A 24,395-nucleotide genomic window follows, 5' to 3' on the forward strand; every position below is an offset into this window, starting at 1 on the left:
ACTGTTATTTAGTATCCCTGTTAAAACACAAGGCCCACCTTGGGAGTAAACATTGTCTGGATTTAATCACAAACCTGAGCAATGCCTCCTACAAACTTTGTTTTCACTACGACATCGTCATCATCAGCTTTGCCAAAAGCTGCTTTCTGGGCTGCACGAACAAGATTGTCTGAAGCTCTTTTCACAGCATTCCCTGCCGCCTGGAGAGGGAACAAAACACACTTTATATCGTTAGAAACAGCCATTTGGATCCAGCAAGAACAGACATGAGACTATAAATCAATTTATCATCCAATTATAACCCAGAAGTTCTCTCTAGTTAGTATCCATTTGTCTGTCCATTCATCCCTCCACTGATTCTACCATCATTGGCACCTACCTAACCTTAGGTCATTCACAGATGAATGCAATACAGTTCCTGGCTCCCACAGAACACATACTTTTGAGGGAAATTACAATTGTGTAAATAAATGATTGTAGCAATGTGGTATGCGTGTTAACAGAAACATGCTCAGGGGTTGTCTCCTTGGTCTAGAAAACCCCCTCCCTCTCCCCATCCAATTCAGACATGCTAGAAGACTTGGCTCAGACATCACCCAGACTCCCCCGTGGTGCTCCTGGAGTGCTCTGTGCTGGCTTCTTTGTAGCCCTCACCACACTTGGGGCTGCCTCTCACCCTCCTGGACAGTGAGTAACTTGAGGGCAGGGCTGTGACTTGAATCTTTGCATCCCTAGCACATGGCACAGTGGCCACCTAGGGGGACTGAAGGGCTATGAAAGCACAGTATTCCGCTGTCTAGGAGGGCAGGAGCCCCAAAGTAACTAGGGCGTTTACAGGTGTACTTTTAGAGTCATAGCTGGGCTTTACACCCAGTGCGCAAGGATGGGACAATCATTAGAGACAGAAAAAGAAAAGCTTTGCAATGTAAAGTCTAGATCTTCCGTAGGGGCCAAGCCCATACTGGCTTACTCTTAATGCTCATGAAGCATGGCCCTAGAGACTTGTCTTCTGCCCCCTGAGGTTTGAAATTTTCTTCTAATGGTGGTCAAGGCTTCATTAACCCTCCTGTATTCCTTGCCCAGGCCCCTCAGAGTCAAGGACTGGTGCTTGGGGTTTAGCCATCGGAAGGTTGTCGTTTTTCTCATTCAAAGTTAAATGGCTCATGTGGTTGGTGATCTAAAGTGACCAAGGTGGACTACAAGGGGTTGGCACAAGAAGGGAAGGGGAAGCCAATTAACATTTGACAAGTAGTCATCAGGTGCTTATTCTCAAAATAGCTTTATGAAGTCAGAAATCATTAGTTCACTTTTCTGATGCAGAAACTTATCTAAGGTTGAGTAACTTATCTAAGAATCTACAGGTAGTAAGCGATAGAGCTGGGATTTGAACATAGGTCTATCTAGCCGCAGAGAACCTCTGGGTCATCGGAAGGGATTCAGAAGTGACATTGCAGCGTCCAGTTCCATCACTAACGGTGATAACAGGAGTGGCGCTGTGCTGTATTGGTGTAAATCCTTAGGACTTACAAAAGCACATTCACATTTCATGACTCTCATAAGAGCCAATGCAGGTATCTCCGTTCACAATTTCCAGATGAGGCAGACTAAGGCCTGAAGAGTTTTGAGTGACTTGAGTCACGCACTTAATACACAGCAGACGTAGGACTTGAACTCAGGTCTCTCTTAACTCAGGATGTTTACCTCAAAAGTGTCCTCTAAAACCCATGAACCACAGGGTCACAAACACGTAGCTCCCCACGTTCCCCCTGGGTTTATCCCAGGAGTCAAATGAAGGTGAGGGAGGTGGGGGAGAGAGACTCACGAGGACCAAACAACAGAAATGCTTTGCTTGGACTTTCAAAATAAAACGAGGGTTCTGAGTTTTTGTGCAAATTGTTGAAATATTTTTGCCAGTTATGATTTTATTCACGACTTATATAAACATATCTTTTAACAACGTAAACAATCTGCATTATAACACTTGTAATAGTGAAAATGTAGAAATTGGAAACAAAATGTTCAAAGTATAGGGAATTTCAGGCATAATCAGTTGATATAATATCATGCAATCATTAAAAATGAGACTCATGAAGAATGGACCAGTTAGCTTTGCACAGAGAAATTATGAAGCCTTTTCTTCGAGGAAAAAGATATGCATGATAAAATGTTAAGTGAAAAAAGCAGAATGTCTCTTGCTGTGATTACAACTAGACAACATTATTTTATATATAGATAAAAACAGGACGAGAAAAAATGGTAACATTTGACAAGTGAAGATGTTGAGGCTGTGTGATTTTTTTCATTCAAACATTTTCTTCATTGTATTTAAGATACTTCTGTAACTAAAACAATCAGGAAAACATACAAGCACTGGGAAGGACTTGATGGTCACCTTCATAAGCAAGTTCTCTGGGATCCGGGAAACCTTAGCAACAGCCTCATAGAAATTCCTCAGTCCTTTCACTCCCATGATTAGCAAAGAGTGAATGAGAGCATCCACTGAAACAGGTACCACCTTAGGTGTGAAAGATGCAGAGATAAAGATGTGTGCCTGTGCCTAAGAAGCTGGCAGCCTTGTCAAAGACAGACATAAAGTTATATGTGGTGGTACCAGGTGACGGGAACTGTAAGAGCTCTCTGGCAGGACAGAGGAGGGACTGACTGCCCAAGGTCCAGGAGTCAGGGAGGGCTTCCCAGAGGAGGTGATTTTGGTGATGAATCATAAAGACCGAGTAGGAGTTCATCAGGTCAGGCTGGTGGGGAGGAGGGCCAGCACACTCTGGGTGAGTGAGGGCCCCAAGGCACGAGACAGAAGGCACCCGTGGAGAATGTCAGCTTGGTGAGGCAGCAGGCGTAGGATGCATGGCCACACGTAGTAGAAAATGAGAAACGTGGGACAGAGTTGGCTGATGGAAAGCCTGGTGGGTCATGCCAAGGAAGTGAGACTGTCCCCTTTGGTGACACTTACCCGCTCCAACAGGAGTATTTTCCCACCAGCATCAGTGACCATTACCTGTAGCCGCCTCATGGCTTCTGAATCCTGATCGGCCTTCACCTTGCAGGCCACAAGCAGCTGAGCCGTGGAAGCTGCGACCTGCTTGGCAGATGAGATGAGCTTCTCCTCACTGGCATGTCCCTGAACAGAGGCATTGGCCGCCTCACAGAGACTGCTGGTCGCAGCTGCCACCATCCGGGCCTGGGGACAGTCAATAGAGAAGTGACCCAAGGCCCACACGCCCCTCAGGGGATCCAAGACGCAAATGGGAGGAGGGAGAAGGCAACTCACGGCAGAAATCAGCCCCTGAGACCACTGTCCGTCGTCGGCAGCATTGGCAGGAATGGAGCCCACCTAGAGAGTGGAGTGAGAAATCTGCAGTGAGGGCTGGAAGGCTCAGGGGGACCTGCAGCCCCTCAGACCCTCCCTTGCCCTGGAACTAGAGAGAAAAACACCTCAGCAGACATGTGGCACCACCCGGGACGCCCTCCAACGGCTCCAGCGTGAGAATGGAGCACCCTCTGTCATGTGGGACCCTGGCCACTCCAAGACTGCACCAGCACATCCTGGCTGTCCCACCTGAGCCAGGAGAAGTCAACCTGAAATGCTCTGCATCGCCTCCATTTAGTTGCCAGGTACTGTGCTTGTGGGAAAACGGCTCAGGGATGATGGATGGGGCTTATTTCCTCTGCTCATCTTTCTCCATTTCAAACAGGAGAGCCACTGAGGCCTCTTCTTCCAAGGGTCAAGGGAAACTTAAATCTCTTCTGATTACTGATCCTAAAGCCATGCTGTGATTTTCCGGCAGATGATGCAAAAAAGGGTGGTGCACTTCCTTCAGTGTAATTGAGTGCAGATCCTTGTCTTACGGAAATACAGATCACTTTGTCAGCAGAGGGGAGAGACGTAAGAGGATCTCTGTCTCTATTTAGAAATAATGGCCACAAGTGAGACATTTTCTGTCCACGTGTAGAGGGAGTAGCTATGGGAGGAAATGCCTTTAAGCTTGTGGGAGGCGCCTGGAGAGGTAGGAGATGAGTATCTTAATTTGAATAGGAAATTGAGGATCCGTTAGCAATTACAGGCACCACTTCAGGGCTTGGTGAACGTCAGACAAAACCCTGAGGTCCTGCATATAAGTCCATAGTTCACCCAAGTCCAGCTGAACCTCCTTTATCAACTTTTTAAAGCTTGAACAGATAAGTTCCTTGGAGGACGGGGGCTCCGCCACGCTCAAGTTAGATTCTATAGTATCCAGCATCATGTCTGGCACTTAGTCGGCCCTTTCTCAATACTGAAATTTTTAGGTAGGATGTTCTCAGTGATCCATCTTTGGTCTTTACATATTGATTGGTCAACAAGTGCTTGATGGGGAAGGTCAGCATTCTGTTCCCTCCACGGGGCGTAAGTGAGAAGTGGAAAGGGACGGACTGTGTACCAGCTGGGGAGATGTACATATGTTAGTATTAATACCATACCACATGATGGCTTAGAGAGAGGAGCTGGAGCATGTGGCTTGGATTAAGACATGGCTGAGCTCACAAGAGACTTCCTGGAGAAAGATGGACAACCACTAGTTGGGCATAACCTCCTGTCTGTGTCCCAGTTCTCAGGCCAAGACACAATCACATGCATCTCTATGTACAGCGACAGCAAAGGGCTTTTAATATCAAACAGAAGTGATTGACAATTCTGGTGACCAGATTTCCCAAACCCACAGCCAGACAGGATTTCTGTAGTGCCTCTCCATTCGAGAGGGCCTCTGCAAGATGCAATTTGGATGGGCTGGTTCCATGTTGTATGGGAATAACAGGACACAGGGAATACTTTAAATTGGAAGACATTCTCATATCCAGGATTAGTGTAATGTACTATTAATCCTTTGGATTATTGAAAAAGAACTATGTTTTCATGCTAATGCAGATGGAATAGGTGACTGGAGATGAAGCAGATCAAAGAAATCTCAGACTTAAAACCAGACTAGACTTTTGACCAAGAGGCCCAGGAAAATGCTAACTGCAGAGTTGGACAGCATTCAGCTCGACAGTCCTAAAAAAATGAATGGAGCCATTGGAGCTGGAAAACGGTATTACAAAGTTCCTGACTATGGTGCTTATATAGCCATCCACCAGGAAAATATGACAGTTTATGTCTTTAAATAGCCTAATGTACAGTGGGGATATAAATGGCCTGTTCGGGCTCTGATCGCTGCCTGCAGTGGAATGCTTTCCTTAACAAGAAGCAGATGAGGGGCCTGGAAGCCAAACCCTTCATTTTGTTTGTCAGGTTTATGCCAACAGAGTTTTCAATCAGATGGGGCAAAGACAGGCAGTTCAGTGAGGGAAGGCACAGCACAGGAATCCTTGGTCAGGCCACAAGCGTTCCATCCTGTCCTCGGCCCTCAGAGGCTCTCGCTGCATGAACACGCCACCACTTGTCCAGCGGGGTTTACCTACCTTGCCTTGGGCCACCAGCTCCCTCTGGGCTGCTGAGGCTGATTTGACCAGGGCACTTGTGGCGGCAGCAATGGATTTAGCAGCTTCCAGGATCTGTTCTTCAAAATCCAGGGTCTCATCTGCTTGCTATAACCAAAAGAAAACAGCGTCACGTGTTGTTCATATCCGCAGATGGCGCTTTCTGCCAAACTACTTACTGCTCGGGCACCTGGCTCTTCATCCGTTTACTGCTCTTTGTGGACAGACCACACCCAGGGTGGAAAAGCCTAGGCTGCAGGATGCCTCTCCATCTGCTGGCCTCCCCACCCCCCTCCAAAAGGTATGGGCTGCCAGCAGTGACATTCTACACAGATTTTAAATCAGGAAATTCCAAGAGACTTTCTCCAGCCCAGAATCTTTGAAGAGACATAAATTCACTGTGAATAAAGTATACTCAGATGGTCCCATCAGCATCAATAACCAAAATCAAAGCAATCAATAATCACAATCCAAAGAGTAGGTGGTGGCACACTCTCCCAGAGCTTAAGGCTCAAAAATGGGTTGAAAAAAGGAAAGAGGCTTTTAGTTGTGAAAATCCTTATTTTTCTTGGATAAAAACCAAAGCAAAATAGCATTTGCGTTTCTGTGGCAGAGCAGAGAGAGAGTTCCATACCAACCACAGATCACCAGTGGTGGGAAAGAAAGCGAGGCGACCTGACATCAAGGTGGGGCTTGTTTAGTCACCTGGAAACCTGAAGCACGGCTCCAGCTGGGAGGGACACTGGCCACCGCTGCATCGTACTGTCAGGCCACGAGGGCTCTGCTCTAAATTAACCACCACCATGCCCCGTGCTGCTCAAATAACCAGAGAAGTGGAAGAAAAGCTTTTGGGAAGTGGGGCAAATGTAAAGAGCTTGGTCCTGGGCTGGGTGGGATGGAGCGTCACAATTTGGGGCGGTCAGACTAGATGATCTCTGAGGTCCCCTCCAGCACTAACGTTTTGTGAGGCTAAGTCAATATGGCTAAGTTCTCCTTCAGTCATCACAGAATGCTGAAGATGTGGCTGGTACCTTTTGGGCATGAAGAGGCGATGCTCAGGTGCAGCAATACTTTTCTTAGTGTGTGTGGTAAAATATACATAACACAAAATTTATCCTTTGAACCGATTTTAGGCGTACAATTCAGTGACATTAAGCACAAGTGCAACGTCGTGCAACAGCAATATGTTTTTAAGAGTGCCTACTATGTGCCAAGCACTTTGTTAGGCACTTCCACATACATTAACTTAATTCTCCCCAAAAAGAGGAAAATCCTATACTGTAGTTATAGTTATCTCCTTATATTTACAGTGGGAAAATTGAGGCTCTGGGCGGTGGAGTATTGGGCCCACGGTCAGGTGGTAGCACGAAGAACCTACCCAAGATCTAAACCTAGATCTGACTCCATAATGACCTGTTTTTACCAGCCTAAGCCACCCCTGAGGGCATCGGTGAGGAATAACTTCATGTCAGAGGCTCAAGGTGGGCTCGCTAATGGTCCCATATGAAATACCAGACAGGATGGATACATGGATTCAATTTTTTTCCTGTTTCCTATTCTCTATGGCCACATCTCAAACCAAGAGAGATGCCGATCTCATTTCCATTTTTACAACCCATATTATCAAGGTAACACTTCAGTGCACAACTAGTGGACGTGAAGAACGACGGCAGCATTTTGTAAGTTCTGAGACAGAAGCTGTGTTCTTTCTTACTTCTGACAAAGTCTTGCTCTAGCAGCATTCAGGGCAGAAATAGAGTCAGTTCCAGAGGACTCAGTTTGCATTCCTTTGTTATGGGGTAAGGGAACCTATCAGCGATGGAGTATAAAATTTGTTTACTGAAATGCAAAATGATGCATTAAACGACACTCTGGCATAAAAAGTACTATTATACATAGGCCCCAAAGAAATTGCATTTGGCACTGATATCTATATATAGATATCTATTCAATAACCTTGAATTAAGGGCTTTTCTGGAAATTCATTCTGCAAAAGAAAGTCAAGCGTATAACAGATGAAGGCACTGGGGAAATCTCAGAATTGTTGAGTCCAAAGGGAGCCCCTGCTCATTTTGCTGATGAGGAAATGGAAGCCCATGGTGGCTTCTCACAGTCTCCCAGACTTGTCTCAGGCAGCCTCAGCTATGGGTTCCAAGACTAAGTTCACTTCACAGCGTGGAGTACCCCATCAGCAGATTTCTGATTTCCCCAATTTTAGGATTCACAAAAACGGAATTTCCTTAAGTGGTAACTCCAAGCATGGATAGATCTGATAGAATCTGAAAAGCCTCTCCCACATCTTCTGCTGCCCTGGGGTGGTTTTATAAAATACATGCTTAAAGTAGCTATTTAACTTGGAAGTATTTTTGACACCCACAGATTTTTCTTGCAATGGCAACTGTTGTAATGCCCTCTGATGAAGTTTTAATTTCTTTCTATAACATTGCTATACTTTAAAATGGACACAGCAGAAGGCCTTATCTCTGGGAAACATAGAGGCCTGCCCAAGAAGGCTTAATAAAACCAAATGGGATGACAACAGTGATAAAGGGCAAATGTTTAGATGCTGCAGCCTGGGCAGAGTTCCATGACGAGGTCTGTCTCCTGTCGGCTGGATCGGTATCTTTCCGTAGGCCAGGTGCATCATTCAGACCAAACGCCCAGCCCGCCTCTCCCACTGAAAACAGCCGTCAACACTGCATGTTTCCTTACACAACTTCTAGTCTAAAGAGAAAATGGCATCTCCCCAAGCGAAGCAGACTCAGTGAAAAGCCAGAGTACCCCAGGCAGTGTCCCCATTAGCTTCAGCTCCCACCAGCATACAGGATGGAATCTGGGAGAAGGGTGGTGAGAGTTACAAGAGAGAGGAGGAGGATATACGCCTAACCATCTTGTGAAAAAAGGGGAGAAATGGAATGGCTTGGTCTTCAAGGGACTTTCCTAAATAAAAGGATCACTGTTAAAATGTGGGATTTATTAACAGAACAAACCCCTTCGTAGCTGGGAGATTGAGGAGAATAAGAATAGTAACGTGGAGCTGCTGCAGAGGGATGCCGGTGAGGAATCTGAAGGCCCAGGGCACCATGAAATTAAGGAAATGCTTTCATTAAACAGGTTAATAAACTGATAGCCCTTGTTCAGAATCACCTGAGGATCTGGTTAAAGACGCAGATTCTGTTTCAGTAGGTCTGGGGTGGGGCTAGGAATCTGCATTTCTAATGGAGGTGGTACGGGCTACTCCCTGGGAGATGCTGTCCTGGGTGAAGGACAACAGACACCAGCTAGCTGAATCCCACCAGCCCATGGTCTCCTCCAGGGCACGGACTGTGTTTCATTCAACTTATGTCTCTCGAGCACGAAATCAGGCAAAGTCGCCCACGTGATAAACTTTATTTGAATGAATGTATCCATTAAAAATGAGTCTCCCCAGTTCTAGAGTTCAGCCAGAGGACAATTTACACAGTTTGAGAAGGAGAAATGTGTAGAGTAAGCGTCCACTTTAATAACTGTCCATTCCTGACTCCTCGGGGATGAAGGCACACACATCTATGCATTGGTTCCTGCCCCGTTTATGGCCATGGGTTGTTAATTGTACACTCTGCCTGCATCCTTCCACTGGCGTTCATAGTTCGTGACATTTAGTCATGCATATACAAATGTAAACAGCAGCATTTTCAGCATTTTACAAAGAAACTCTCTTAACAAAATAGTGCCGAGAAAAAGACTAACAGGTTTGCAGACTGAAAGTCTACTCTGCTTAATGAAAGTGTCAGCCACAGCCTCTGAGCACGGAATCGACCTTCTCATCCTTTGCACTCTGTTCTTTTCCCCGTTCCCCTCCACTCGAAAAGGCTATTGGCCAGGTCACCACTAGCTCTTAGCAACTGTCTTTCCTGGACTGTCCAGTAGACTCTATCCTTACCTTGGCTTTTTGGTAGTTTCGAGAAAGGTCTGAGCACCCTTTTGCTGATATTTTTCCTGTTTGGTGATCTTCTGCAGAGCTTCCCTTTTAAAAAGTTGGAGGTCTGGTGAGCTCTGTCTCAGGAAAGGCCACACTTTGGGTTGGCTCCCTTGCTGCCTGCGCTTGGGAGAGCATTTGAGACTCCTGTTTTGCTCTGCCAGGTCTAAAGTTTCAGGAGCTTGAGGTTCCACTGGGGTAGGAGAGGGGAAAGGTGAAAAGCAGGAGGGAAAAGGTGAGGCCTTTCCTTATTTTGAGTGTCTTTTGGCCTTTCAGGGTTTCTGAGAACATCCTTGCAGCCATTCCATCTGATAGGGTTGCTATACATAAGCTATAAATACATGTAGAGCACAACTGACTCATAGTGAATGCTCTGTAACTATTAGCAATTAATTTCATTACTATTTCTATTACTACACATACTTTTTTTTGTTTTAAACATTTTTCTTAAACTTTGGGTTAAGTTAGTCTGTTTTCTCAGAACCCTATTTTCCACTCATATTTCTAATAAAGGCTCCAGTTGCCATTTCTGATTACAACCTAAAATAATTATATAAAAACCACAAATTAAAGAGAAGTGAAGCGTTAAGCAACACATGATACAGACTGGCACTGCTTCCAGATTTTCCCTCAACACCCACCCAGGAGGTGGACAATCTGGGTTTTAGTCACTGCTCTGCACTTTCTCATCACACGACTCTGGGGAACTCACTGCCCTTCTCCAGGTATCGATTAATCAGTTTTCTGTTCGTAACTTGAGAAGCAAACTGAATTCTCCTGGTCCTTTAGCTTTGACATGTCATAGTCCCGAATTCAACCTGTCTTAGAAGGTGCTGACTAATATAAGCAGGCACTACTTTTTCTCTTCCCTCCTCCGTGGAGGAGCCCTGCTCCTTCCTGCAGCATCTTTACCAACCTCCTCCCTCACAGGTCCCTGGGCATGTGCTGGGCAGAGGAAGACAGTTTCTGTCTATGGTCCTTCTTTGTGAATTACATCCCTGCACCTTTGCAGCCCCTCCCCCAATGAACTTGTAGGTGAAGGAGCTGAAGGCACAATTGGAGATGGCCAAAAGGTCACTACCCTGATTTCTGCCTCTCTCCCTGAAAACCTCCTTTGAGGGCCTGCCTTGCTGACAGCTGATAAACACAATGGTCACTTTTCTCATAACTAGTTACAAAAACCAGATTACAATTCATGGTTCCATCCTTCCAGCTAGGAACTGGGCTGTGTTCTGCGTTACTGCAAGTCTTGCAGAATGCTTGCTATTAAAATCAAGGTCATATCGAATCAGAAATTTAAAAAAAATTCCTCGGATATAAATTTTTTTGAAAAGTGTGGATGTTACGTATATAGCTTAAATATCCTTGAGGGAAAAAAGCAGGCCAACACCAAGAACTCCCGCAACATGAGTGAGGCAGTTTCCTGCCAGTTGGAAGCCTGAGGGGAACAGGCAGCCACATTTCTCCTTTTTTTGTAGCGAGTTTGGCTGCTACCAGTTTGCTTCTGGTATTGAATTGAGAGGTGCTCCTGGAGGAGACCTAAGACTGTCCTCAAAGACCCAAACTGGATAAGAGCCAGATCAGCTTGTTTTGGAAGACCCATGGCTGGGTTGTCTCTAGGACCGCCACCCTTACTAGTTTTAGGAAAAGAGAAACCTCCTAGGTCAGCTGGAACTGCCAAGAGCCCAGACCTGGACAGCCAGCTTGGTCCCCCCACCCCAGGCTGTCCTGGTCTCAGGGAAGCAGCAGACAGACAAGATGGGTGACAGAGAAAGCACTGCCAAATGGGGGTGCCTGCAACCTGGGGAGGGACTACCCTCTGCAGCCAGGTGGGGAATAAATGCACGTTCATGCAGCATCCATTGGAAAAGAGCCTACATGATTAGTATCTTGGGAATGTTTTTCCCATAGTAGCCACTGCTTTATCACTTTTTTATTCAATGAAAAGTAATACCGCTGAAATGATTTTTTAACTGAAACTTCTGTTGATAGAAAAATTCTAAAGATTTTATTATGCTCTCAAAAAAAAAAAAAAAAAGGCACTCGCAAGTCTATTTAGGAAGCATGGACAAGAAAAGGTAACAGAATTTTCAAAGATTTAATCAGATAAATTCCCTACATCATAAGCTCGTTTGATATGAATCCTCTACATGTCCGAGGAGAGTCTGCAGAGACCTACTGTGCTACGCTGGTGAGGAGGCACCTGGGAAGATGTGCTGGCTGAATTCCCCACACCTTGCTTTTCACACCCATCACACTACCTGGCCTGGAACCAACTGGGGGCAGATGAGCTCAAAGCCCACAGTTTAGCCAGATATAAAATGCTGTACCTGCTCTTCCTCCTCCCTGAACATCTCGCAGCCTTTTCCCGTCCACCCAACTCATCAGCACAGCACGCTGGTCAACAGCAACATTTCCAGAACAAACAAGAAAATCACATCAATTTTAAGGAACAGGCTTTACCTTAAGGTCCTCTTAAAGGGTGTTTTTCTTTATTTGTAATAACTTGTTGTCTCTTTTCCATGACAATTTGTCATTTTCATCAAACAACTTAAACTGGACTCAAAACCCAGAGCACTGATCTCTAGCTGTGTGAAGGTGGCACCGATTTTGGCAGCATCTTTAAAACCATCTGAAAGAGCTCCTGCTGGCACACACTACTGGTCACTTCTCAGTGGAAAAGGATCGCAGGGACAGGTTCCACTATACAATGCTGGAACCGGGCCTCCAATACTGCATTTTCCCCGTCATCACTTCTCTGCTGCTGCTGTGACCTGACACTGTGCATTCACCGCCAGCAACTTGGAGACGGCTCCTTGATATAACCAGGGGAAGCTTTCCCGACCCACCTGTTTAAACCACTGGCTCACCACCTACGTGGGGTACTGCTTACCTATACACACTCAGGAGTGTTCTTTAAAAGAACACTTCTTTTTTGCTCCAAAAAAGTGAGCTCTTAGCACAATCATCTTCTTTCTAGAAAGCAGTGCTCATAGTCTTTTGTTGAGAGAGATCAGAATGAACTCATACATACTTCACAGGCTCTTCTATGAGGAAGAGATCAAAGCTAACCAAAGAAGGCTGTTTTTATGCCAGAAAAAGTGTTTCATAATCCTGAACTTCCTGTTGCACCCAATTAGGCTATGCAATTACTTTCTGATTGTTGGCTTATTCTAAACATCAACCTCTACTGACAAGTTAATCTATAACAGGAAATTCAACAGACAGAGTGTAGTCCACATTACACTATCTTTATTAGATATATTTAGTTCTAACCAAGGTTTACGTAAAGCCCAGTGACTCCCCATCCATACAGTTGGTATGGCCAATTTGGTTTATACATTTTGATACTATGGGTGGAAAGGAAAGTTACAGATAGTCGAATTGTGCTTGAATTTTTGCTGAAACCTTCATTATGAAAATTAGTAATTTCTAAATTGAAGAATGATCAGGATAAAAAGGAACTAAAATGAAATATAAATCTAGATGTGTTTGGAGATTATAATCCTGACCTTTATCCCATGTCATAAACATGGGTTGGAACTTGCATGTTTTTCCACCGAGCACATCTCATAAGGATTCATTGCTGCACAAAACTAAGCTGTAAGTAATATCTCAGGGCCTTATGAAACATCAATAATTATGATTTGTTTCTATCATAAAATAATCTAGCAATACTGACACAGGTCTTAAATGCTACAAGAAGAAATGGAATATAACATAATGAAATGTAATGAGCACTCTGTCTTCTAAACCTACTTGTGATATTCTTTCCTGTCACCTTATAAACTACATTAGGAACCCCCGGAGACAGGGCAAGACACTGTAGGAATATGTTTGATATATAGTTGGATTAAATAACAACCTAATATATCAAACATATCACACAGAGGCCTGCAGAAAAGGCATCCAGGTCTGACTGAGCTCGAGAACAGGCACAGTATTGCAGGCCACAGTGCAGGGGGCGCTGGCCCCGCAGCGACTCTACCTGTCTGTGGAGCGCAGTCTGCAAGTGCGGAGACGGCCCGTCAGCGATATCGTAGGCACAGGCACCAGAGCTCACCCACAGGCTCATTCTGCCTTTATACCATCTTCCCAAGCACACGGCGGATTCCACAGTGCCATTTTGTTTGTTACGCATGTCTGGGAGATTCCAGGCAAAAAGTGGTGCTTAAATTTTAAGGGCCTAAGGTGGGAATATACCAGGAATCATCTTCACAAACCATGGACCATTCTCCTTCTAAAACAGGCAACCTGAGAATGTGCAGAGCAAAACAATTTAAACAAAAGCATTGCCCATCCCCAAAACTTCCTCCAAGCAGTGCAAATGCTGCCTCGTTATGGAAGGAAAGCATATTCGCTCTACATCGAGGGCCCGTGTGTTTGTGCGTAGAGTTATGGGGACGGGGATGTAATAGCAACTGCTTATTCACAGTATCCTGGGGATTTTTGCTTAATTAATTAATTAACTTATGGAAGGGGAGGGAGAGATTCCCAGTAACCTCAAAAGACTGGCTGATTTTGGTGTTAGATTGGGATTTTTTTTTTTTTTTTTTTTTTTGCTGCGGAAATAAATTCCTTTATAAAAGCAAGAAAGATATTTTATTTCATGCAGATATTACCACAAAGCAAATGGCACTCCTAGACAGGCACAAAAATTGTGGTTTGGGTTGATGGCTTCTTCAAAACACTTTTATAGATAATATAAACCATATGGTGGGAACATCTGGTCATTGGGTAGAGTAAGAATTCAGATCCTTCTAAAAACCATACTTCACTCTAGAAGTACCGAGCACCCTTCCTAATACGAAGATGGGAGTGACCTCAAATAAGTACCCCAAGGAAGGGCTCAAATCAACAGATACATCAACTTTGACCTTGACCGAAAGATGCCTTGGCTTTCTGTAAAAACCCACACTGTAAATACAAAGGCTAGAGGACTGAGCGCAGTGTAGGGACTGCCTGCCGGCCCACTTCAGGAGTCATCACTAATTTTTCAAGTGCTGTTATTTTTCAAACATTATTTTATAAAATTTTAAGACACAGACTCTCCCATTACCCCAATTCCACCATCATTCTTATATATTGCCACCTGTCTCTTTCATATGAGAGTGTTTTTTAAAGAGGTATAAATGCAAGTTCATAATTCTGCTTTTTTTCTTTTTTACTTTACATTGTCCCAAGAGCATCTTCTTCATGCTGCACAGTCCTATCAACCATTATTTTTAATAGCTGTGTACTTTTCCTTTAAGGAGACACTGAGGTCATGTGCAACTTCTTGCTATTACAAACGAGGCTGCAAGGGACAACCTTCTCACATGCACAGAACTTTCTTCCCGTCTGGAGTTCCTCCTCGGGACAGATTCCTAGAGGTGGAATTAATGGCTCAAAGGGTATAGGCAAACCAAAAACTTCCCCTGTGGGACTGCACCAGCCTGATACCAGGTGGGCCCAAAGGACTGGAATGGACTGAAACTGCCACTCAGAGCCCACGCACACTGCCTCCAGCTCAGTCGTGGCCATCTGACCCTGGAGAGGTCATTTGCCTCTGATTCTGCATTGGCAGAGCAGGCGTGATAACAGTGCTGCATCATGGACTTGTTGCAACGACCAGATGCGTTAATCTACCTAAAGCATCAGAGGACTGCCCGGCAGATGCTCAGCACTCAATGTGAGCTTTTTGCTTTTCTTTTTTTTTTTTCTTTTTGCTAAGGCCATCAGCTCACGATCTATGGAATAATTTTTATTTCAGGCGTTTTCCTAGGTGTAGCAGATAAAAGTCCTAGAAACATAGTTTTGGTGATGGTGATATAGTTACTGCTTACTAAGTCTTATTGTATGTCAGGGACTGTGTTCTTAAATCATCTCATTTAATTTTTAACAACAATCCTATGGAGTAGGAACTCTGATAACTTTGTTTTTCAGATCAAGAATCATGAGGTAAATAAGTGGCTGGACAGAGGGAAACTGGGATTCAGAGATAAACAGAGCTCAGAAGGACCCTGCAAAGGACAAGGGGAAAGGCCTTGGACCAGAAGCGCCTAGAACACGGTGAAGTGTTCATGTTAACTTAGCCCCAGGCTACTTTTCCAGGAGAAAGAGGGTCAGCTGAAATGACTTCAGCATTAGCAGACAGCAGCGTTTACAAGAAAGCTACTTGTGGTAAATCAGATACAGAAAAGGAAAAGCAAATTAAGCACAAAGCCTCTACCTCTCAGTCAATGGATGCTTGTTTCTTAGTTGAAAGTACACTTTCCATTCACGTCTAACTTGATTTATAATGCAGACACAAAGACATAACCAGAAAACGGAGTTGCCCCTATACCCACACTTGGCTCTTAAGTTTGTTAAGAAAAACTCAAACAGTCTCAGACAACCTAAGAACCTCAGGTTAGAGGCCAGTAGAGAGGACCGTGGTAACCCCAAACATCAGAAGCCAAAACTCCTAAATTACGTCTTCATGAGAAATTTTTAAAATGCCTTTACCAAGTCCAGAATGATCAGTAGGAGATTGGGTCTAAGAATTCTGTGGTTTAAAGAATATTCCCAAGCTGAATAGATTCACTACCTGCTCATGTCTATTTTACGTACAACGGTGGTCCAGGCACTGCTTTTGGGTGGTCTGCTGTATTCCTATGCTCATACCCTATCCTTTGGTCTTATAAAAAAGGGTAGAATTTTAGGATATCTAAACTGAGGGATCCAACTTTTTTTGAGGGTAAGAGCCAGATTTTACTTCCTAATGCATTTCGGTCCTTGGAAGGGAGGTGAGGATACAGGTACCAGCAGGGACTTGCCCAAATAGAAAGAAAAAGAGCCTTCTCTGGTTCCACCATATCCCCACTGAAGACAGCCATGGGGGCAGGGCGGGTGGTTACAGCTTCTTAACAGCGCTGGACTTTGTCCCCGGCTAGCACCAGCTCATTGGCCTCCCTACTGCCCAATCTTAAAGTCTCTCTTTCCTTTAAATCTTAAACTTTCTCTTAACATGTACTCATGATCTTAAGTTCTAAACATTTATCTAGATGACAAACAGAGAAGGAGAAAACATACCAGCCAACCAGTCTCCAGCATATACTGAAAAAGTCTGTTATTGGGTCCACTTTTGAGGCTTACATTGCCCTCTCTTGCTTTTAAGAAAAGGAGAGACCCAATATTGCTCTTTCTCTACAAACACCATTATGGAAACCAGAAAATTGGAGGGTGACAGTCTCACGTTCAGTAACAGGGACTTTCTGTAGGAAGCATCCAACACCTGCTTTATATATAATGGAACTAAATCAAGATTGTAAATGCCCAGATTCTTCCTCCGGATATCTATTTTTCTCGGTGGTTAACTTGAACAGCCATGGGCTTTTTACATATCCTGCAAAAAGGTGCTGGGCAGGTAGAGCCGGTTTGCAGCTTGCTAGTCTAACCGCAGGGAAGGAGACCAGCTCCCTGCAGCACACCTAGCTCCATCTCACAGCCAGCCACTGGAAGACCTATTGACATCAGACAAGCAGCCACACATGGACACTCACTTTTGGTTTTGCTCTTGGCTTCAGTTGCTCTAACTTCTTAGCAGCAGCCTCAATGGATGCTGCAGCCCCCAGTAATTCTGTTTCTGCAATGACGGTTGGGTCTTCTGGATCCACCCACTCTGTTCCTAAAAGCAGTCCAAAAAGGGTCATTCTTGGTAGCTGCAGATCGCAGGGCACTGGGTTAATTACAAATAATTTATCTGGATTTACATGCAAGGAAGCTCCATAAGCCTACTGGCTGCATTGTCCTAAGGAGTCTTCTCTCTAGCTCTCACAGAGATCAGCTGAGCACAATGAGGGCTCCTGTCTGCTCCTGGTTTTCTAAATCAGTTGTGTGTAAGTACAGCCCTACCACAGGAGCACTCATCAATGATAGTTTAAAAACTCAAGATCTCAGGGACCAAGGCCAGCTTGAGCCTCACCCTGACTATAACTTAAAGCTCACAAATGCAAGGAAGCATCCTCAGGAGACTTGAGACCATGCTGACCACACAGAGACTTGCCATTCTCTTCTCCTGGGAACTCACGAGGAGCAGCCTCATCCCAGAGGGAAGGTGGTGAGAAAACCTGTCTCTGTGAGTCATTGCCTCCATGTAACCATGAAGGGGTGTGCAAGCAATGGACTCAGCACCGTGTTCTAAACATGAGGTGTATTATTAGAATGAAAATAAATATTCTCATGTAGGAAATGCAGATAAAAATAAAGGGTGAAACCGTTAAAATAGAAGTGAGCAGTTCTAGACGGATTATGCCATTTAAGTAGATGTGCTTAATACAAAGATCGGAGGAGAGACTTGCTTCAGGAGGCTGTTGCTTTTTAAATCTAACTCTATTCCCATTTGCTTCACAAGAGAATACTTCTCGGTATTCCTTCTGACTGCATCTGCCAAGAAAAGGCCTGTGTTAGCCGTGTGTCCTCTCTGCTCAGTTCGTTGTACTGGCACTGCCTCGGAGTGGTGCCCCACAAGATGACCTGAGAATCCAGCCTACCTTTCATGGCTTCCGCTGCCTGGATGAGCTCAGTCACAGCGCCGGCAACTCGCTTGGAGAAAGCAGCCAGCTGGTGCTTGAGTTCTGGGGTTGGTTTCTGAAGAATCTATGGGTGAAGAACAAGTCAAACACGTAAGGAAGATGGTAGCCATTGTGACAGAGAACACTCTTACTGATGGACGCAGAGGTGGATATCCTGGTTTTAAGCTGTAACTCTGTCATCGAGTGACTTCAGAAACTTTGGGAAAATCATGGAAGACTCATTGGTCTTCAGTTTTCTCACGTGAGAAATGAAAAGTTGGGAACCAGGGGTTTCTCTAAGCTCCCTTCTGACTTCTTTCCCTAAGATCATAAGGGAGACTAAGTCCTTATTTGTCTTTTATTTGTATATAAAACAAATATATGTATACAAAAATTACCTGAAGTGTTAAGAACACTGAGTGAACACAAAAGCCCGAAGCTACAGGTCAGCTTGTGACAAAACAAAAGTGGGACCAGAAGAAATGTGTGACTCAGGTGGGGTCTTGCAGACAAAATCCCCAAGAGAGCAACAACCTACTATGAGGAGGACTGTCCCTGAAGGAAGAACCCATTTCCCGCGTCTTGACTGCAAGCTCTCCAAGGAGAAGTCCTGAGGATTCCTTTCTTTTGAAATAGTTCAGAGATTTTTAAAATTTGTTTTTAGTTTTTTTATGGTGTTAAAAAAGATGTTGGAGGGGCCGGCCTGGTGGCATAGTGGTTAAGTTCGCAGGCTCTGCTTCAGCGGCCTGGGGTTTGCATGTTCAGATCCTGGGTGCGGACCTAGCACCGCTCGTCATGCCATGCTGTGGCAGCACCCCACATAAAATAGAGGAAGATCGGCACAGACGTTAGCTCAGCGACAATCTTCCCCACAAAAAGATGTTGGAAATCTAACCCCCAATCCAATTTAAAGGATATCCCCAGCTGATTTCTTCCCAAATCCATTCAAGAGCGGCACTAAGAAATGGGATGAGAACTCCTCACTAATATCCACTGCCAATTTACATTCTGACTTACACCATCTTGTTCCTTCCTAATTTTGAAATTCTTCTTCCAGCACTCTTTTCTGCATCTCTTCTCCATACTCCACAGAGGTAATCTTCAGATTTAGAAATGCTAAGATGTTTGGGGGAAAGCACAACTTCTGTCTCCCTATGGATGATTTTGGAGCCTCTGAGCAGGGGACAAGGCATGGGTTTGGGAACTGGACAAACCTGTGGTCAAACCTGCCTTTCACTCTCACTGGTTTGTGACATGGGGCAGATTACGGAACCCCTCAGATGTTTTCTCATCTGTTAAACTCGGATAATGCCTTCCTTTCAGGACTGGCATAAGCATCAAATGGAGTAATACATGAGAAGTATCTTGCACGATGCCTGGAACACAGTAGGCATTCATTAAATGTTAATTCCCTTCTGGGTGTCCCATACCCTTTTTCACCTGGCCAGGTATTGTACTCTTTCTCAGGAGTCTGGGAAAGATGTCTTTTGGATCCCAAAATTATAAGAGAAGCTTAGTACAAAACCCGGAGTTGAGGGAGTTAATCGGGTTACATTTTGACCAGCTCCAGACACACCAGGGCATAGGAGACATTACGTTATATACTTGAACTGATTAGTCAAAGACTTCCGAGCATCACTTCACATGCATCTATCCTTATCCTCCTTTCTCTTGCAATCTTTTAAATTTATTTTATATTTGCTACTGTTCTATGATTTCAGCTGCTCTGTTATTCTCATTCTTTTACCCTAGGACCCACACATATCACTATGTAGATATTAGGAACTCAGTACAAACCTGTGAATGAGTGAACAAATGAATTGATGAGTGAAAAACAGACCAACACACTACTGGGACAAGTCCTAATATGATGGCTTCCTAGACTAGTTCCCAAAGAACACTAGAGTCATGAAGAGGTGGAGGGAAGGGGTTAAATGACTTTTACTTTCTAACACAGCCAGTGGGCAGGCATTTAATTGAGTGTAGGTTCTAGAGTCAATGTACCTGTACCAATGTCTCTCTCTCTCTCTCTAAGCCTCAGTTTACTTATCTATTAAATAGGCATTACAACAGTCCTTTGGTTATACAGTTGTGGTAAGATTGTATAAATCAGGAAATAATCTAATATAATATATAATTCCATCAGGGCTGTTGGAATTGGCCTGATGTACAGTCTGGGCACCATGTGTTTTAAAAGTTCCCCAGGTGATTCTCTTATTAGGCTAAAGTTGTGAACCACTGCTCTAGACTCAAACAGTGGCATTTGTCACCTTTTAATTGTAAAAGGCTTGTACTGTATTTTTGTCTAAAACAATACCTGTCATAAGGACAATCAGGTGAATAATGGTTATGGCTCAGGGTCTGAATAGCTAGGTAGTCCATAGGCTTTATTAATTGTTTTCTCTATAGAGGTCAACACAACACAAACAAGCAGAGTTAAAAGTATAGTAGGGAGACTCATAGTAAATGGTGGAAGACTGAGTGTTTTTCCACTTAAGATCAAGAATAAGGTAAGGATGTTTGTTCTCACACTTCTATCAATATTGTACTAGAACTCCTGGCCAGTGCAATAAGGCAAGAAAAACAAATAAATGGCATGCAGATGGAAAGGAAGAAGCTGTCTTTGTTCATAAATACCATGAATGTCTATGCAGAAAATTCTAAGGTATCTGTAAAAAGAAAAATTTCTAGAACTAATAGAGAGTTTAGTGAGGTCACAGGATATAAGGTCAATATACAAACATCAATTACATTTCTATATACTAGCAATAAAATATTGGGAATTAAGTTTTAAAAAAGCAGTATCATTTATAATAGCATAAAAAATTATGAAATACCTAATGTTAAGTTTGACAACAGATGAGCAAGACCTGAATGCTAAAAGCTATAATCATTGTTGAAAATATTAAAGAAGACCTAAATAAATAGAGATATACCATGTTCATGGATTAGATGACTAATAAGATGTCAGTAATACCCAAATCTCCCCCACAATCCCAGTCAAAATCCCAACAGGCTTTATCTTTTTCTTTTAGGTATTGACAAGATGATCCTAAAATGTATATAAAATGCAAAGGATCTAGAATAGACAAAATCATTTTGAAAAAGAATAAAGTTGAAACTCTTACACTACCTGATTTAAAGACTCATTATAAAGTTGTAGTAGTAATCAAGACAACATGATATTGGCACACAGACATATAGATCAATGGAGCAAAAAAGAGTCTAGAATTAGATTCACACATATGGTCAACTGATTTTCATCAAAGGTGATAAAGCACCTTTAATTCAATGGGGACAAGATTATTTTTTCAACAAATGGTGCTGGAACAATTGGAATGTGATATAAAGCCAAAAGGTGCCTTGAACATTTCCCCACACCATATGTAAAAATTAATGAGAAATGGAGCATAAACCTAAATGAAGAATTAAAACAATATAGAAGAAAACACAGGAAAATAATCTTAATGATCTTAGATTTGGTAAAGATTCTTAAACAGAGGACAAAACATGTAAATTATGCTTTAAAACCTCAAAAAGCATAAACTTGAAAGTTTATGACTTAGAACTTTAAAAACATTATGCTAACTGAAAGAAGCCCATCACAAAAGACCACAGGCTGTATGATTCCATTTATATGACAAGTCCAGAATAGGCAAATCTATAGAGGCAGAAAAGAGATTAGGGTTGCCTAGGACTTGGAGTGGGGGTAAGGAGCATGAGGTTTCTTTCTGTGGCGATGAAAATGTTCTGAAATTATATATCATGATAGTTGCACAACTCTGTAAATATAGTAGAACCCAATGAATTGTATGCCTTAAACAGGGGAATTTTGTCATATGCTGATTATATCTCAATAAGGCTGTTAAAAAGAAGAGAATCAACCTGGCATGCAAATGAAAGAGAAATAGGAAGCTGGGGAAGGGCAGCAGAGCATGCCACGCTAAAACATGCCTCTTTGGCATAACAATTGTTTTGAGCTGATTATTTTGAGAAACAGCAGATACAGGAGAAGCTCTGAAAACAGAGTAGAAGTTAGCCTTTTGAAAGATAAATTTACATTTATAAAGGAAGTCTCCATTTGTAAGGGTGACTCTCTCAGTACCAGGAAGAGAAGGTTGCCTCTAAATCACAAGAGAATCTTATCAATGGAGAAGCACTGACCTAAATCTACATAACAACCTTACCCTGATCATTGGGCTTTTCCTGGTCACCTCCCATAACTGGCCTCCCTCCACCATCTACACTTTTCTTTAGCTGAAGATGGTATTTAAGCTGGTGGATTAGGCCACCTGGGGAGTTACTCATTTTTCCCTGGGTATCTCCCATGTATCCAAGAGGTACACAGGTTAATAAACTTCTGTTTGTTTTTCACTTGTTAATTTGTCTCATTACAAATAAGGTCTCAGGCAAAGAACTTAGAAGGGTAGAAGGAAAACTGTTTTTCCTCCCCTACACTGGAATACAATTTTAAAAATAATTTGATGACCTTTGTAAACAGAAATATTCAGTTCATCCTAAATGTTTAATATTTGAAATATAAGATATATTTTGGTTTTACTTTCATATTTATCCAAGTTCTATTTGCATATTATTTTTTTCTTTGTTTTCTCAACTTTCTGCAGTGCTGTTATTTTCTTTCTTTTTAAATAATATGCTTTGTCTCTCCCCTACCCCCAAGACATTGTTATGAAAATAAAAAGACCAGTCACACCCTAAGAGAAACTATTCATGGAAAATATATCTGACAAAGAACTCATATCTAGAAAATATAAAAAACTTTAAAAGCTAAAAGTTCAATAATAAGACAAACAACCTCATAAAAAATGGGCAAAATATCTGAACAGACCCTTCATCAAAGAAAACATACAGAAGGCAAACAGGTATATACAAAGATACTCAACAATGTAAATTAAGATCACATTGAGATATCACTCCACACCCACTAGAATGGCTAAAAGTAAAAAGACTGACCATTCCAAGTGTTGGCAAGGATGTGGGGCAATCAGAAGTCTCATACACTGCTGGTGGAAATGTAAAATAGTATAACCACTTTAAAACACAGTTTGTTAGTTTCCTAAAAAGCCAAAAGTATACCTACCCTATAATATCAATGTTCCACTTATAGGTATTCATTCAGGAGAAATGAATACATATATGTACAAAGACTTGTATATAGAATGTTCTTAGTAGCTTTATTTGTAATAATTAAAACTTGGAAACAACCTAAATGTCCATCAAAAGGTGAAGAAACAACTATGGCATATCCATATGACAGAAAGTATTCTCGGCAATAAAAGGGGACAAATTATTGATACACACAACAACATGATGGAATTGAAAATACTGATGTTGAGTGAAAGAAGCCAGACAAAAAGGAGTATGTGCTATATGAGTCCATTAATATAAAAGTCTAGAAAACCCAAACAAATATGTAATAACAAAGAGCAGATTGGTGGTTGCCTGGGAATTTTGAGGAGTAATGGATATATTCATTATTTTGATTGTGGTGATGCTTCACGATGTATTCAGGCATCAATATTCAAACGTCTGTCTTTAAAAGAGCCTGGATGGAGAGGGAGCCCCTCCTGCACACACCACGGCTGGAGGAAGGAGCACGGCCCTACGGTAAAGCACCCTATTCAGATAAGGCAGGACGGAAGGAGTTCTATTTTTATTCTGCCATTAAGTCAACACGATTTCTAATAGCAGGCAATAGAACCAAATTACAGCTCTGCTAGTGGAAGTGGGGGTAATTTTAACCCCGTCACAGACCTTGCTTTGCCGTTTAGCAGCAATCTTGAACCGTGATTGCTGCAGAGGCAAAGGGCCACCTCTCGCCCTGCAATACAAATGCTCTACGACAAACGAGCAAAGGGCAAAGGCAGGAGGCCAAGGCTGCTCAAGTGGGCATGTTTAAAGCTTCATAAAGCAGCTCCCAGGGCAGCTGGGAGAGGGCTCCGCCTGAATTAGATCCTGCTGTTTGCTGAATGCTAACTGGATTCTCCAAAGAAAAGGATTCTCTAAGCAGGGGTTCTTGATTGGGAGTCTCGCAATTCCAAAAGGATCCAGCTGGACACCTGGGTCTGGGAACCCTCTTAACAGTGTGAAGAACATTTTGTGTGTATGTGCTGTTTCTTCCAGGAGGGTCGAGAGAGGCTGCAGCTCAAGGGGGCCCAAGATCCAAGACAGGATAAGAACACTAGAATCATGACAGTTATTTGTGCCTAGATAGAGTAAAAAGGAGAATGGGGTTGGTAAGGGATACCAAATTAATTATTATTGATATATTTCTTTAAAAATATCTGAACCAAATAGGACAAAATGTTAATTAACAAAATTAGTTAATTATAGAGGGTGGGCACACGGATGTTGTTATGGTTTTCTGTATTTTCAAAGCTTTTCTCAAGTAAAACTAAAATATAAAAGCCAGT

At 43.0% G+C, this 24,395-nt stretch overlaps 1 protein-coding gene across 13 annotated transcripts in view; it reads right to left on the reverse strand.

The window, feature by feature from the left end:
• Positions 1-24,395, reverse strand: part of TLN2 (talin 2) — a 418,570-nt gene that overhangs the window by 2,352 nt on the left and 391,823 nt on the right. For 7 of the 13 annotated variants that reach the window (XM_070578544.1, XM_070578532.1, XM_070578533.1 and 4 more), the window contains 6 exons: positions 17,941-18,046; positions 16,951-17,075; positions 5,452-5,577; positions 3,287-3,349; positions 2,969-3,196; positions 75-200 (listed from right to left, as the gene is read on the reverse strand). In XM_070578544.1, the coding sequence (XP_070434645.1) occupies positions 75-200; positions 2,969-3,196; positions 3,287-3,349; positions 5,452-5,577; positions 16,951-17,075; positions 17,941-18,046 (774 nt within the window). The remainder of the gene's footprint in view (positions 1-74; positions 201-2,968; positions 3,197-3,286; positions 3,350-5,451; positions 5,578-16,950; positions 17,076-17,940; positions 18,047-24,395) is intronic. The other 6 variants (XM_070578546.1, XM_070578536.1, XM_070578542.1 and 3 more) reach the window with 1 other exon arrangement.

The sequence above is a fragment of the Equus przewalskii genome, chromosome 1, assembly GCF_037783145.1.
Source record: "Equus przewalskii isolate Varuska chromosome 1, EquPr2, whole genome shotgun sequence".
In the NCBI taxonomy this organism is placed as follows: domain Eukaryota; kingdom Metazoa; phylum Chordata; class Mammalia; order Perissodactyla; family Equidae; genus Equus; species Equus przewalskii.